The sequence below is a fragment of the Theobroma cacao genome, chromosome 9, assembly GCF_000208745.1.
Source record: "Theobroma cacao cultivar B97-61/B2 chromosome 9, Criollo_cocoa_genome_V2, whole genome shotgun sequence".
Taxonomy (NCBI): Eukaryota; Viridiplantae; Streptophyta; class Magnoliopsida; order Malvales; family Malvaceae; genus Theobroma; species Theobroma cacao.
In genome coordinates this window covers 4496692-4512315 of record NC_030858.1, presented here as the reverse complement: position 1 = coordinate 4512315, position 15624 = coordinate 4496692, and the positions used below count along the sequence as shown (strand labels likewise).

The following is a 15624-nucleotide window of genomic DNA, read 5'->3' as shown; positions in this document are numbered from 1 at the left end:
ATTGTCTCTGGTTTCGGGAACCAAAAATGAAATTTGATCTGTACAAATGCTAAACTACTTATTTGAATTATGTTCAGCTGTGTGCATGTGAATGATTCTACTCACTGTGGAGTCAGGAGTGCATGGATTAAGGAAGGTGGAGCCGTCTGCTTTTAATTTGAAGAAAATGCATTATTACCCTTGGCAAAGGCTAAGAAGCCTTCTTCTTGGTGTAAGGTTGGCCCCTCTTGTTTGATATTTATGAAAAGCGAAGCCTCCTTCACCCAAAAGTGTGAAAATGCTAAATCATATAAAAAGGATCAAATGTCCATTTTATCAAGTTCTTTTTCTCTTTTTGCTTTTCATTCACAGATTCAAATTTTTTTGAATCTCTCGGATTAAACTAAGTTCTTCTTTTCCATCGTGAAGATCATGAATTCAAACGTTTTCCCTCTTAGAGATTTGTCTCTTTTGCTAATTGACTATGATCCTCACTTATCGAAGAACCACTGTGCCAAAAATCACGGTTCATTTGTCAAATGTTAATGTGCTGAAAGTTGAAACTACGTGAAATGGATGGTGTCAGTTCGGGTACGCTGCACGACCCTTTTCTGCAGGTTGTCCCCCTCCAAGACAATCTTATATAATTGAGAAACAGATGGTACAAGAAAACAGGGGGATTTTACCAGAGATGGTAACTTAACACCTAATGCTTTATATCATTAGTACACACAAACACCCTTATTTATCGCAGTAATTCACGTTACTCTATCCCTCAAAGATTGATACATGTGGCCTAGACTTAGGTGTCGTTGGAGAAGAGCCAATTTGACGGAGAAATAAGTAGGCATCATCCATCAAACATGATGACATGGCCATGGCAATGGGATTGGTAGGCATCAAGGCATTACCCGATCAGACCAGGCCAGAGAAGTTGATGATGTCACACAAATTTAACTTTCTGACTTTGAAGCATCAAACCACTGCTTCTGCTTCCCTTTGTTTATGAAATTGGTCCACACTGTTTGCAGGAAAGCTCAATCAAGAGGCTCATGTGACTTTGCTGCTTGTAATCAAATCTGGGCCCCGCCCACAAGTCCTTGTTATAATTACAGTTAATGAGGGGAAAAAAAAAAAGAAACCAAAAAATATTGGAAAACTCAAATTTTTTTTTGGCCAATAAGAACACAACTTAATGTACAATGATTAGCCTGTATCTTGATGGAATATTAGGTCTGAATATTTTCTAAACTACTGCTTATGTTTTGATCAACAAAAGTTGGTTTGATAGATCACGGCTGCAAAGGCAGGAAAGCATATCAGCGGTCGGTGATCTTGCAAGACAAGAGAAAAGATGGGCACGTTAGCATAGCCCAAGTGAAATTAACCGCCGCAAAGGAAAACGACCGGTTCAGTAACTTCACTGAACCGGATTCCCTTTCAACAAGCCTCCAGCACCCATCTATAAAAATCCGAAAGCCCAATGCCATTTTCCTCTCGGCAAAATTCCCACACACCAAAGAAAAGAAGCATAGTTTAATCCAATCACAACAACCAAATTCTGTCTGTGAACAATCAACATGACCACTTCCGTGAAGAACAACTTCCTACCTCCTTCTTTGATCTCCAATCTCCAGCAAGTTCTGATATCCCGAAACGACGCCGTGGAACACCAATCCACCAACTCCTTCGACTCAACCTCCTCATTATCTTCCCGTTCACGAAATGCCAAGCCAAACACGGCGAACGTGGAGCCAGATTGCTCTAAGCCAGTGCTTCTGATCACCAATGGTGAAGGAATCGATTCACCCGGCCTCACTTTCCTCGTTCAAGCTCTGCTCTCCGACGGTCGCTTCAGTCTCCACGTCTGCGCTCCTCAATCGTCAGTTTGTTCAAAATTTCAGTGCATCTTTTCTTTTAAACTATTGATACAATGTGGTTTAATGACGTAAACTTTTTCTTAGTTTTGAACCAGATCAGAGTGAATCTTAGCAGAGGCCTGTTTTTTCTTTGCAGGGATAAATCGGTTGCCGGTCATTCCGTGACGGTGCGTGAGACGGTTGCTGTATGTTCAGTGGAAATGAACGGTGCCACTGCTTTTGAAGTTTCAGGTAACTCTGCAGTTGAAATGAAAAACAAAATGTAGTAAAAAGTAAATTCTACAGTCACAAAGAGACTTTTGTGTAATTAACAATTGAATGTACTTCAAGTAAGTAAATATGATATTAATGTTACATGTGACTGATTCAAAATCACACCATGTGGCCGTCATATTTTGTACATAACCTTTGTAAATCAGTCATTTATTTCTAACATGTAATTGTGTTCGTTTTATCATTGTGGTTTACCGTGTTTAGTCTACGCCTTCTGGATTTCATTTGGTAGAGATTATGAAAGATGAAATTTGTTTCCGGTGTTCATGATCAGGAACTCCTGTGGATTGTGTCTCGTTAGCTCTGTCCGGAGCATTGTTTTCATGGTCGAAGCCTGTTTTGGTATGCACTTTTTAATTGTTGCTTTGAGAATTGAGATTGTGCATGTTTCAGAATCAATGCTTTTCTTATAGTTGTATTTTTTTTTTTTATTGTTTCTATCTATAGTTGATTAGTGGAATTAACGGAGGATCCAGCGGTGGCCGTAATATGTAAGTGATATGTTGTCTTCATAGCCTGTGCCCTGTCTTCCCGTTATTTTGTTAGATCTTTTTGTTAAATTTGATGGCCATTGTCTCAAATCTAAGTTTTTTACTTTGCAATGTACATGAACTATTACTATTAGGTATTACTCAGGAGCTGTTGCTGCTGCTAGAGAGGCACTAATTTGTGGTGTGCCATCTCTTTGCCTGTCATTCAACTGGTAAATATTAGTATCTTCTTTCTGAATTTTAGTATTTTCCAGTGTTTTGTGGATCAATGATGAATTTATGTTTATAATAATTTTAGGAAGAAAGAGGTGAGCTGTGAAAGTGATTTGAAGAATGCGGCCAATGTCTGTTTGCCTTTAATATTCGCAGCTGTAAGGGATATTGAGAGGAGAAATTTCCCGGAAAGTTGCTTACTGAATATACAAATCCCTTCTTGTCCCCTAGCAAACAAGGTAAACCTTTGCAGTAAATATAGTTACTCTGACTTCCATACTGAAAATTTAAGATAAACAGGTCGAAAGAGTTGCTGCTTGCAAATATGTAGAGACAGTTCAAACTCCCTGGTCACTTTTACTTATTTGTACGTTGGGAAAGCAATCTGGATGATGTATTTCTTGCTGGTGTGACAAGTTACATGAGTAAAGTTGGAATAATACTGTAAATAAATTAGGCATCTATAGATGGTTGAAGCCAAGTAGAAGTATATTACATAAGCTTGAATTTGGTTTAATGACAGTTATATCAATTCTCAAATCTACCATTGTCTTTCTAATTGCAAACAGGTTCATATATTGTTTGCACAATGTGTGTTTCACAGGGATTCAAATTGACCAGGCAGAGCCTATGGAGGTCCCCTTTAAGCTGGAAAGCTGTGTCAGCAAATAGGCATCCTGCTGCTGGCCAATATTTGTCTAATCAGCAAAGCCTTGGTATTAAACTTGCACAACTCAGTCGAGATGCATCTGCAGCCGTAAGTATCTGTTACATTAAAAAATGCTCCGGGGTCTAATTTGATCTTTGCTTTAGCATTGGTGCTTTAAATGGCCCACTTTTTGGATTTATCAGGGTGCAGCAAGGCGTTTGAACTCACATAGGCAGAATGTTGAAATTGAATCTGTTGGTATTGCTGGAAAACTGAATGGCCAACAAACAATCAAAAAATACTTTCGCTTAGAGGTAAGCAAAAAAAAATATATATATATTGCTACAATTTAGCAATCTGTCAAATCCGCTATTTTTAGTATTCATTACTTTTTAAAGATACGAAAGCAAATAATCTGCATTCTGCAAGCATTTGATGTTGAAGCTACTTTCTGCAGTGCTCCCCCACTCCCTATCTCTTTCACAGAATTCCTTAATGGCTGCATTATTTTAGCTTTAGCCATACGCATCTATAATCATTAGTTTATACATTTGCATTTAAGCAGGTCTTGGAAAAGGAGACAGAAGATGCAGATGATAATCTAGATTTTAGAGCAGTAGAAGACGGATATGTGAGTTGGAATTGTCCTTCTGTCTAAAACTGATCTTCATCCATCTTTTCTTCTTAATGGCTTATTTGGTCTTATTTTATTGGATGGCATTGGCAGGTTGCTGTAACTCCCTTATGTTTATCATCAACCGATCAATCCAAGATTGAAACACAGGTTTCAAACTGGATTACAGTTGCACTTGGCAGGAGGCAATGAAGCCAAGTTTCCCCTGCCAGTAGTACCTGGTAGTTAAACTTGTGCATTCCATTTCTTAAAATCCAAAAAAAGATCCAGAAAAAAAAAAGCATGTCCCATTGTGTATCAGATGGGTACGGCGTACGGCGACAGCTACAAAAAAAAGGAGTGATTTTGGGTTTGTGTAATATGCGGGCTCTACCTCTACGCCTTCCTGTTAATTTCTATGTTGCCATGCGCTAAAATTGCCTGGCAATTCATGTCTCCTGGGTTACAACAAAGGTGCTTAATTATCAAAAAAAAAAAAATTACTTGTTTGGACTGGATAACATGCATCTTTTATTTAATCAACTGGTGTACCGCCTTGGATGAAAGTGGATTTTCAGTCCATTGATTCGAGGGGTTGGTCAGAAAATGTTCCGTTATCCTTCTTATCGGAGTGTATGTGTTTTATCTCTTCCATTCTCTTTCCACCTCTTGTTAACTTTATTACAAGAGAACCGTCTGCTCTTTATGGATAGCAGCCTTTGCCAAACTGCTTAAAGCTTAGAACTCAAAGTCTAATATCTATGGGTTTATTTAGAGATATATACAGTACCAGTATAATTTTCATGAAAGATGATTTAAGCACTTTTGAATTTTAATTCTCTTTTTTGGACTATAATGTATTAAAAGACATACTAGTTTAGTTTCAAAAAAAGAAAAAAAAAACAAACTAGTAGTTATTTACAAAGAGACAAAGCGAGGTATCGGAACGATCATCATCAGATGAGGAGTAAGGTGAAAGACTCCGTGCCCAGTCGGTCTGCCTACCTATTTCCCTCTCGGTGGGTAATGGGCACGATAAACTCTCTTCAGTCCTCATCATCTCCAATACAAATTTAACAAATTCCTCATCTCTCAATTTCTAGAGAGAATTCTTTGCCGACCCTCTTTTTTTTTTTTTTTTCTTTCTAAGACTGAAAATTTAAAGAAAATTCGGTGTACTTAATAGCAATTTTCTTTTCTAATAGTACAGTATATAAAGTAGTAGACTAGGGGTATTACATAGACGAAAGAAAGGAAATTGATGGAGCAAAGGCAAAATCTGGCGAACAACATACTTTAGTAGGTGACAGTAGATCAAGGCATTGTCGTATACCTCAATCCATTTCTTACTTAAAAAATATAAATAAAAGCTTGAAGCAAAAAGAGGCTGCTTTAGCCTAAGCATGCAAATTAGGGGACTGATCAACTTATGGTACTTCTATGTACCAACAAGGCTCTGCTCCTTTTTTTCATTAAAATAATTCAAAATTTATTTTTAAAAACCACGCTCTATGATTTTAAGCTTGGGCCCAACCCATCAAGCAACTGCCACTCGGTCATCGGTGCCACCTGCACGGTTCCCATCGATATTAGTGTGCTGATGTGCTTCGAAGCTTTTTTACCCAAAAATACCGCCACCGCATCACTCGAAAACGTGGCAAGATTATATTGGCTCACTTTATATACCATTTTGTACGCCAAAGACTACACAATCTTTTTTCTTCTTCGAAAGAAGGGAAGACTACGCAAAATTAATGCTTTGTGGCCGAACCCATAAACGGCCAACGGTTAGGACACTTTGATGGATAGGAATGCAGACACGTGGCGAGCATGCAGAGGGAAGACCGAACGCTTGTCGTGTAGCGACCGCATGATCATGTCCGCTCACAATCCCCCGCGAGGAGATCGGACGGCTAGGAGGCGGGGATTGCACCGTGAAGATTTGGAGATAACAATCGCAGACTGTACTCAGCTTCCCCCAACAAAAAAATAGAAAAAAGACTGACACGATGCTGCATGCAAAAAATTCCCCATCTTTCACAGAAAAACGACAACAAGTTCACCATAATCTTCTCCATTCATCCACGTGGCGTCATCATATTGGGAAATATTGATTTAGAAGGGGGGTGGGGGACTGAAAATAGAAGAGAATATAGGGGTTTGGATTAGGTGGAGACAAGGAAGGATAGCTACAAATGGCGAAAAGGACGAAGAGCGATGAAACGTGGCAATATCTCTTAAATCACCTTTGGACACGATATATATTCAGCTCAGAAGACTGCCACTGTCTCCTCCAAGTTTCCTTCCCTTTATTTCTTCTTTGTTGCCGTACCCACTTGAAAAACCTCTAAGAAAAATAAATATTCTTCCAAAAGAAACAAAGAAAACGGTGGTACCTGACAGTGGAGGTGGAGAAGAAGGCTTTGGTTTGAGCTGCACGACATCGATGCTGAAAGAATCGAAGAAAATGGAAGATGAACCAGACAATGAGAATCAAAGCGAGTCAAATATTGTAGTCAAGGAAGAGCCAGTGGCGGCGCCGGCCGCGGTAACAGAAAGTAGCGCAGCCACTTGCGGCGGAGAAGATCAGGTGGCTTTGTTGAAATCAGTTAAAGAGGAACACGGAGAGGAAGATGATGAGGAAATGGGAATGGTTGATGATATGATGAACGGTGGGGATTGCAACAAAATCAGTAATAATGGGTCGTCTTCCTCTAGTTCATCGGATGTTTCGCCGAATCCGATAGAAGGGTTGCAGGAGTCGGGTCCTCCGCCGTTTTTGAGGAAAACATTTGAGATGGTAGAGGATCCGGAGACCGACCCGATTGTTTCCTGGAGCGTGAACCGCAATAGTTTCATTGTTTGGGATTCTCATAAGTTCTCTGAAAATCTCCTGCCCAAGTATTTCAAGCACAAGAATTTTTCCAGCTTCATCCGCCAGCTCAACACTTATGTAAGTAGTTTTACCCCTTTTTCTCAAAATTTTGCTGCCTTTTTTTTGAACTTTTAGTCAACTACAAAATGTTTCTTTTCCTTTTAGGGGTTTAGGAAGATTGATTCAGATAGATGGGAGTTTGCGAATAAAGGGTTTCAAGGAGGAAAGAAGCATTTGCTGAAAAACATTGAGAGAAGAAGTAGATATAATAAGCAGCAACAGGGAGGAGTTATTTGTGCTAATAGTTCAACTAGTTTTGGATTGGAAACTGAGCTTGAGATTCTAAAGAAAGATCAGAGTGCTTTGCAATTGGAAGTTTTGAAACTGAGACAACAACAGGAAGAGTCAAATCATCAGCTGAGTGTTTTTGAAGAGCGGATTCGGTTTTCTGAGTGTAGGCAGCAACAAATGTGCAATTTCTTTGTTAAAATAGCTAAATTTCCTAACTTCATTCAGCAACTGATTCAGAAGAGGAAGCAGCAAAAGAAAGAGCTTGATGAGGGGGAATTTAGCAAGAAAAGGAAATTGCTTGAGACACAAGTCACAAAGAGCTTGCCTGAGGCTATGGGGACTGACCAAAGTGTCAAGTGTAGCAACCAAGTTGATCAGGAGAGATTGGAATCAATGCAACCTGATGAGTTCTCAAAGTATTTGCCTGATGGTATGGAGAACAACAACCAAATGGAGAATGAGTTTTCGGCTTCCATGGAGGATGGGTTGTGCTGTTCCCTTCAGGATCAAAAGAGCAGTGTGCCAGAAATGTCATCTGTCTATCATGTTATGTCTGAAAACCTACTAGGGGAAAGCTCAATTGTAGACAATGTAACAAATGAAGAGCTATCAGTGAATGATTCTAAGATTTATCTTGAGTTGGAGGATTTGATCAATTGGAAGCCGTGTAGCTGGGGTGGATTTGCAAGTGAGCTGGTGGAGCAAACTGGCTGTGTCTGATCCACGCCTTCACTAACCAAATGGTCTGTATCTTAATTGCTCTTGTTATAAATTAATGGTAATAATTATTTATGGTTTCTATCTTACTGTAAACGCCAATGGTTGCAGGAAGTTGAATGGCTGCTGCTGCCTTTCGTTTTTTCTTCATCCATGATAGCAAACTGTCTCAAGAGCTAAAAATGAAATGGCTCTTCCATGAATCTTGTTGAAGGCTTGAAGCTGATGGGAACAAATGTTCATACCACGGTGACATTTGCCCTGTTAGAAATGTTCATATTTTTCTATATTTCCCTTTTTTCTTTCCTTAATTGCCTCTTCTTTTTACTACTGTTGTCCTTTAGGTTGTAAAAATTTCTACCCTATACCATATATACAACAACCTGGTTCTTTTGGCATTGAATACCTCTTCTATTTCTGCTATTTCACTTTTTTAAGTTGAAATCAAGGTGTTGCATATTTGATGCTTAGCTTACATGAAAGCAACCTGTGGATTTTATACCTCACTTGTTACCTAGTCCATATATGCTGTCTTTGTTATTCAGTTGTTTGTGATTGTTCGCAACAAGTGTATGGAACTTTTCCTAGCTTTAGTCACTCAATTTTCTACCCTTCCAAATAGAAATTTGTTTAGATAACTAATTAACCACGTTGCTGGCAGCTGCACTGGTGGGGCAACTTGTGGTGCTGTTCACTAATATTAGGCCACCCTAGACTTTAATATAGCAGAAAATCTGTTCCCAAAAAAGGTGTTTTGCCCTTTTATAGTGGATTATTGTCCTTCAAAGTCTAATACGTGTCTTATTCAATTTAACCATTCTTTATTCTATTTTAAAATTTCCTAAGATGAGATTATAACTTTATTTAATATAAAATATTACTTGGCTATAATGATTAGAACTTGTAAACAACTGCTTTTGATGTGATTGTTGAAATTTTGTTGTGACGATGACGGTTCTTTCTATTCTCAGACTAGTAAATCCTGGAATAATCCCTCAAAAAGGGTCGGATAAGTACTGCGTAAAATAATTGAAATTTGTTCATATCAGTAAGCAAATAATTTAATTGATATTGTAAAGCTTTTTTCATGATTTGATCTTCGCTAGAAGGTTCAAACCAACCAATGTCTGCTCAAAGCTTTGCCTCGAGTTAGACGATGGTGGGTAAGATTTGGAAGTGGCTAAAGGGTTGTCAGAGGGGAAGGGAAGACCGGCACGTATTTAGCATAATCTGAAATCTAACCAAGAGCTAAATAGCATCTAAAAGTGGGAGCGAAGTCGATTGAGAACTGGGAAGCAATCACGACGCTTTTAGGTTGTTAGGGGTTTCATCCAATTGGGTTTCAACTGCTTTTAAAACAGGTTGGATTTGTGGGCCGGCCATTTAATTCTTGGACAGGCAATTAATCATTAATCTTGTCAGAAATATTATACAATTTTCTACATTCCATTGCTAGTCTATAAGTTTATGTAGTGACAAATTATAATTTATCACTCATTAATAAAATTTTAAATTTTTTGTAGGATTAATTAATTCAAGTTTAAACTACATTACTTAAGTAATGGTTTAATATTTTATCATAGAAAAAAGTAATAATTTAACATTGAACCTATTCAAAAAGCAAAAAGTTTAAAAAAAAAAAGAAAAAAGAAAGAAAAGAAAAGCAAATTAACGGTATCTTTTGTCCACATCTTCCTGTGATCAATGATGTTCTAATTTATAGTATACAAAGCAAAAACCCAAAAAATAACCAAAGGTCAAAAAGAAACGGAATTATTATGATACAACTACAAAAGATTGCATTAGGCCTATGGTCTAACCGCCCCTACCACTACCAGTTAGCTTACCATTAGGTCTGCTCACCCCTATTGACTTTGATGAAGAAGAAGATGAGATAGTTGATCTGTCAAACTCTACTTTATCCTCATTGAATGCCTTGCTCAGTACATCTTGGAGTTCCACGTACCTTTGCTTTTTAACAAGTCGCTCCTCTGGAGTGTCATTTCCTCCGCATGCTAGCTGAGATAAGTCGTCAGCGTCCATGATCTTGTTCAGCACTTCTGAGCAACGAGGGAAAAAGCGTTTGCCGAGCTCCACTGCCACAGAGAGAGGGGTTTAGAGTAAATGCAGTTACTCATCAACATGATGTTTATTCAAATTTTTCCAAATTAATGTCAATATGCTAGTCTGACGCTCAAAATCTACAACTCCTGAAATAGCTTACCAGGACATTACACTGGTTCATCATGTGATTCTTTGGCAAGGAGAAACCCAAGAAAATGAATTGGGGCATTAACAGGAAAAGAGAAAATATTGATGTAAAGCATCAGTCGGTACCTGTTCTAGAAAGTGCTTTCAGCCTATTTAGATGCTCCTCCTGAATTCTAAAAGGTGCCTCATTCAAGTCCACAGTTGTTCTTTGGGCATCATTTAATTTGTTGGAATTGATGCTGGCTAATGTGAACTCAGATGTTCCATCCACTTTAGCAATGTCCATCGCAACTTTTGCTTCCATGGGGAAAAGAAGTTTTGCCAATCCAACTGCAAAATGTAAGGTAAGTAAGAAATCGATAACATAACCATCACTTTTCAACAACAATAAGAAATATGATGGAGAGTTCAAAATTAGATATAGGTAGAGATGCTTCCAGGGTTGCAAATAACTTGGGACCGCATCAGTAGAGAAGAAGGACAAACTTAAAACCCCCAATCCTCTGACTCTATGATATGGCCAGTGAACCTCTGGCTTAAATCATTAACAATTCATAACGAAGTAGAAGGTGTTAATGGTTTTGAGTCCAGAGATGAAACGCTGACTTAGCACAATACATTTTTCAACAGAAAGATATCCTAGCATAAATTTGCCTAGGCTTTCTTTTAATTTTGTTGTTTCCACCAATTGACATATTCACCAGAGACAGAGAGATATCTCTTTTCAACAACCAAACTACCTATCTATCCAATAAAGAAAGATCAGAAACTCTATGCTGATATTGTGGAAGAAAATAAGGCAAAAACATACCAAGCTAATATTTACAATTCAAAAGAAAAGAAAATTAATGGCAAGTTTTGTACGGGGAATAGCTAAGCCATTCCTCCCTCATTCCTTGCTCATTTTTATTCTCTTGTTTGGTTGGTTTTTGAGGTGAGGAAGAATGGCTACACCTCAAAATCTTGGCTTGACCAGTCCCCACCTCCCCATGATAATAACTATTCCATGACTATGGAATAGAGTCAAAAATTTATTGGACAGAAATATCTTTATTTATTGAAAATAATTACGACCTACAAATATAAAATGAAAATAAAGAAAAAAGTAAAAAGAAATTAAACTAAAAAATTATATTAATAATTTAATAATAAACTATTAATGTTTAAATTTTTAATGAAAATAGAAATTAAAAGATTAAAAAATGAAAATACAAATAAAGAAAAAATAAAAAGAAATTGGAAAAAAATCATAATAATAATTTAATAATAAATTTTTAAATTTCTAATGAAAATAAAATTAAAAGATTAAAAAAGAAAAATATTATTAAATTATAATAATGAGTAATTTTGTCTAGTTTACTAAATTATAATAAAAGGTAATTTTGTCATTTTATCATTTATTTTTTAATTTAATTTTTTCAAAATTATTCCTACCACTCAAACATTAGAAATAAGTTATAATAACAATTCCTACCCTATTCCATTCCATAAACCAAACTACATAATAGTCATTCTATTCTATTCCTTCCTTATTCTATTTCCACAAAATAATTATTCTATTCTATTCCATTCCATTCTGCGAACCAAACATGCTATAAGAGTAGTGGAACTATGCTATCATTAATTTTCTTTTAATTCTTCTCTAATACTATATAAAAAAAAAAATCTCATTTTCACGTTTACTGAAACCATTCAAGACAGGGTTATAAATAGGGCACAGTTAGACAATGCGGTCTACATTGCCAACCCCATGTGTTCGGAGAGAAATAACTCGGTTTGTTCTTGTTCTAGTTATTGTTATTCTTCTCTGTTTAATGCGATCAGTGATTAAGGAAAAACCACATCTATGTGGCATTCAGATTTTCAACTAATGACCTAAACCAAAGAACGAATGAATAAATCAAGCATAGACAAACTTGCAGTAGTCGAGAGAGAGAAGAGAGGAGTTTCATACTTTGATTTAGAAGAGCAAGAGAAAAAGAGAATTTTGGTGTGCAATAATTTCACTGTGTTAAGTATATAGTACTATTATAATAGTCAGGTAATTGCCTTAATTCCCTTTGCATTGGTCTAACATTTCCTATGATAATAGGTGTGGTCAGCATTTCCTTGCAAAGCAAAAGCACATTGTTCACTCCGTCGAAGTTGTTATTTTCCATTCTGGTTCACAAATTGCAATACGTTGCTATTCTCTACCGACTTTTGGTCTGTATAAAACTATTTTCTTGGACAAGTAAATATGACTGATGGAAGCCCACAGCATCACCTGCATGACTACTCACCGGTAAAAACACATATTGGAGATTCAAAGGAAAAAACAAAGGGCTCCTTACTGCAAAATCATAGGTTGAAACTATAAAGAAATGGGAATTCTAATGGCTAAAAACCTGACCATTTGAAGAAAGTAACTGAGAAGGGCCATCCAAGATAAAGCAGCTAGCATGAAAAGGAAAAGGATTTGAATATGATCTGAAAATTACCTCTATTTTCAAGATACAATAATTTCATCCGTAGATCATCACCAGCCATGGCAAGAGAAAGAGAAGCTTCTCCAAGCAATGGATCTCTTCTTTCTGCCTGCTCCAGTATCTCAACGCACAAACGGTCCTTTGGAGAAGCCTTTCCTTCCTCAGTAGACATATAGTAATCTGCAGCCCTGGTGAGTCGCTTTGAGATCTGAAAAGCTTTCCTACCATCTAGGGTGAGATCAGATGGCCGGGCACCTTTGGTTAAAAGAGATACTATAATCTTAGGCTCTTTCCTCATTGCCGCAACATGCAACACAGTGTATCCCCTTGAGTTTCTACGGTTAACATCAGCAAGTCCAAGGTCAAGTAATTCAGTTGTGGTCTTCGCATCACAGTATGCCACGGCATAGTGAAGTGCACTTGCCTCATCTAAATTAGTATGACCCTCTTTCAGTAGCATTCTCACTAATTCAACGTCATCCGAATCCAAAGCACGATGTATCCTCTTCACATGTTTATCAGGAAAACCTGTGTTCTCAGGCTTGTCCAAACCAAGTTCCAGACGGGAATCCATGATTTGTTTCACAATGTGATAAGGCAAGGCCTTGTCAAGTGTTACAATATCAACATCAGATTTTACAAGAGTCTCTATACACTTTGCCAGCAATCTTTCACAAGTATTACCGCACATATTTGCAACATAAAGAACCACCAATATATCATCCATTTCAACCTTGTCGATAATGTCTAAAAGATGCCTCTGGAATCAAAATCAGAGCACAAATTAAAAAAAAAAAGAAAGCAAAATCTTAAAATAAGCAAACAACTCAAATATAACATTCATTCAAACATTACTTAAAGCATACATTCTGTTGTTCACCACAAAACATACTCTTTTGCTTTTTAAAGGAAAAAGCAAATAGCAAAACTAAATATGAATCGAACCCTGAAAATCAAAACTTGCAAATTGTTATAGGGATTAGTTTTGACAAAAATTACTGGAATGTATAAAGAAAATAACATCATAACTTTTTTTTCCCCAAACTATATAATTCCTCACAAATTTACAAATTCGTAGTATTACTATATAATTAAGACTTAAACATGATTGAGAAAGGCTAAAAACATGAGTAGTTACTGACCTGATAAAGGGAAATCAATTCAGAGACCTGAAAAGTAAAAGCTGCGTATAAAACTTCAGCCACAAAATCAACAGCCGGCCTGCAAGCCAAGTGGGAGCAATCATCGTCAACGCAAACGCAAACGCCTCTCGGCAACGATCTCACTCTTCCACTATACAAGTAAGCCAGAACCGCAACAAGAGAATCATAGCCAATCTCATAGTCCCTAGCCAACTCTTTCAGCTCGAACTTAGCTCCTCTATCTTTTAGCCCCGAAAACACGGTCTTGAAAACGGAACTCCTCGCCGATAAAATGCAGCGGTGGACGGGGACTTCACGGCCCGAGGAAAGCCCAATTTTGGCATCGGAGTATAAGGAATCGGAGTCCGTTGATTCGAAAACGGACTCGAGGTTTCTGGAAAGAATTTGAAGAGCTGCTATGGCGGGAGTGTTCAACGGTTCTGATGAAGCGAGCGTTTCGCTGTTGGTTGCTGCCGCGATGCAGCACGTGCTGCTGTTGTTGCTGATTTCGTTTGAATCCGAAAAGCCATTTCTGTTATCCATAAGGAAAAAAAAAAGGAAAACTATTTGAGACTCAAAGGCATTTCTGTTGGTAGCTGAAGAAGAAACGGTTCAGAGAGACGGAGGATTCTGCGATGGAAAAGGGGGCTTTGAGTTGTGGAACTAAAGGAAAAGGAAATTGAGAGAAACCGCCATGGATTACTGAGAGGAAAGAAAGTCAAAGGACAGAGAGAGAGGAAGAGCTAGCTTCAGCTGGGAAAAGGAACATGGGCGTGACGAACAAGTTATAAAGAAACATAAAGAGGAAGAGTTAGATACTTTTGTTAGATTGTTCTCTTCATTTGCCCTCTTTTTAAGGTTGCCTTTATCATGATCATAGGAATCATGGATTCATTTTCCCCCGGCTTCACGTCCGTACATCAGGATCACCGCATTTTTGCCCTTTTTCTCATCTTCCTTCTGAATCTGGATTTAACGGCTAGGATTTATTCTCAGAACCAACCATTAGCATTAGGCCACTTTTCTAGTATATTAAAATATCGTGTTTTATACGAAGTCGTCGGGGGTTTTGTGCTGTACTGTACATATATGATAACAGCTCAAAGCTGAAGGTTCTGTTGCGGTCGTTGTCACGTTCCGTCAGTCTTTTCAATTTTTTAAGCCATAGTTTTTGCTGTGCAATCGTCAGTGACCAGGGTCACCTGGACATTGGCTTCGCTTGAATTTGAAAAGTTCTAGCCAATCCCAACGTATTCAATTCTTATACTTCAATCCAAAGAGTCATCAAATATTGTTTTTTTCCAATCATTCACCATTGGGTTTCCAATGAATCCAAAACTTAGACTAAAATTCAGTGATGGGGAATTAAACAAGAAAGGAGCATAACAGAAAACTGAGACCAATGCCACAAAGATTCCATTTTACTTCTCTTTTTGTGGGGAGCAGTAATTGATGGAATTGATGAGCTCCAATCATGCTTACGATGATTCATTGAACAGAGAGATGCATGTGCATTTAAGGAAACAATCGTGGGAGCCTGATGTAATTGAAATGGCTGCAAAAATTGACTTTTGTCAGCAAGCAGAGCTGGAAATATCTCAATCCAGCAGCATGAATCTGTCAAAATTTACCTCAAACGTAATGTCAAGGCAAGCTTGACAAGCCATGTTGGCATTTATCTTCAACTTTCTTAACAATGATTGTACGTGACCACATCTTGTTAGGGAGCAGGCAAAGGGTTGCTTTAAACACACAGGATTACATAGTATAACCTTTAGTTTATGATTAGAAAGGCCTGTATCAAATCCAGGAATCAAAATGG

The 15624-nt window shown here is 37.7% G+C and overlaps 3 protein-coding genes across 3 annotated transcripts; 2 read left to right on the top strand and 1 right to left on the bottom strand.

Moving 5' to 3' along the window:
• LOC18588375 (5'-nucleotidase SurE) lies at positions 1455 to 4839 on the top strand. Its single transcript, XM_007012732.2, has 10 exons — positions 1455 to 1861; positions 1996 to 2090; positions 2407 to 2474; positions 2580 to 2623; positions 2758 to 2835; positions 2922 to 3075; positions 3441 to 3593; positions 3689 to 3799; positions 4051 to 4116; positions 4213 to 4839. The coding sequence occupies exons 1-10, from the start codon at positions 1560 to 1562 to the stop codon at positions 4309 to 4311; spliced, it is 1170 nt and encodes a 389-aa protein (XP_007012794.2). The 5' UTR covers positions 1455 to 1559; the 3' UTR covers positions 4312 to 4839.
• On the top strand, positions 6372 to 8494 carry LOC18588373 (heat stress transcription factor A-2). Its single transcript, XM_018126666.1, has 3 exons — positions 6372 to 7051; positions 7139 to 8007; positions 8093 to 8494. Exons 1-2 carry the CDS (start codon positions 6545 to 6547, stop codon positions 7982 to 7984), a joined length of 1353 nt encoding a protein of 450 aa, XP_017982155.1. The 5' UTR covers positions 6372 to 6544; the 3' UTR covers positions 7985 to 8007; positions 8093 to 8494.
• LOC18588372 (regulatory protein NPR1) lies at positions 9630 to 14787 on the bottom strand. Its single transcript, XM_007012728.2, has 4 exons — positions 13803 to 14787; positions 12673 to 13420; positions 10319 to 10522; positions 9630 to 10077 (listed from the first exon to the last, which is right to left on the bottom strand). The coding sequence occupies exons 1-4, from the start codon at positions 14343 to 14345 to the stop codon at positions 9797 to 9799; spliced, it is 1776 nt and encodes a 591-aa protein (XP_007012790.2). The 5' UTR covers positions 14346 to 14787; the 3' UTR covers positions 9630 to 9796.

What these genes read in the sequence shown, in the direction of transcription:
- LOC18588375 (XM_007012732.2), top strand. Translation starts at nt 1,560, where the DNA reads ATGACCACTTCCGTGAAGAACAACTTCCTACCTCCTTCTTTGATCTCC. An exon ending in TCCAGCGGTGGCCGTAATAT is followed by an intron (nt 2,624 to 2,757) that starts GTAAGTGATATG and finishes TATTACTATTAG; the next exon opens with GTATTACTCAGGAGCTGTTG. An exon ending in GAGCAGTAGAAGACGGATAT is followed by an intron (nt 4,117 to 4,212) that starts GTGAGTTGGAAT and finishes TGGCATTGGCAG; the next exon opens with GTTGCTGTAACTCCCTTATG.
- LOC18588373 (XM_018126666.1), top strand. Translation starts at nt 6,545, where the DNA reads ATGCTGAAAGAATCGAAGAAAATGGAAGATGAACCAGACAATGAGAAT. An exon ending in TCCGCCAGCTCAACACTTAT is followed by an intron (nt 7,052 to 7,138) that starts GTAAGTAGTTTT and finishes TTTTCCTTTTAG; the next exon opens with GGGTTTAGGAAGATTGATTC.
- LOC18588372 (XM_007012728.2), bottom strand. Translation starts at nt 14,345, where the DNA reads ATGGATAACAGAAATGGCTTTTCGGATTCAAACGAAATCAGCAACAAC. An exon ending in ATTGTATCTTGAAAATAGAG is followed by an intron (nt 10,523 to 12,672) that starts GTAATTTTCAGA and finishes TACATTTTGCAG; the next exon opens with TTGGATTGGCAAAACTTCTT. An exon ending in GAAAGCACTTTCTAGAACAG is followed by an intron (nt 10,078 to 10,318) that starts GTACCGACTGAT and finishes TCTCTGTGGCAG; the next exon opens with TGGAGCTCGGCAAACGCTTT.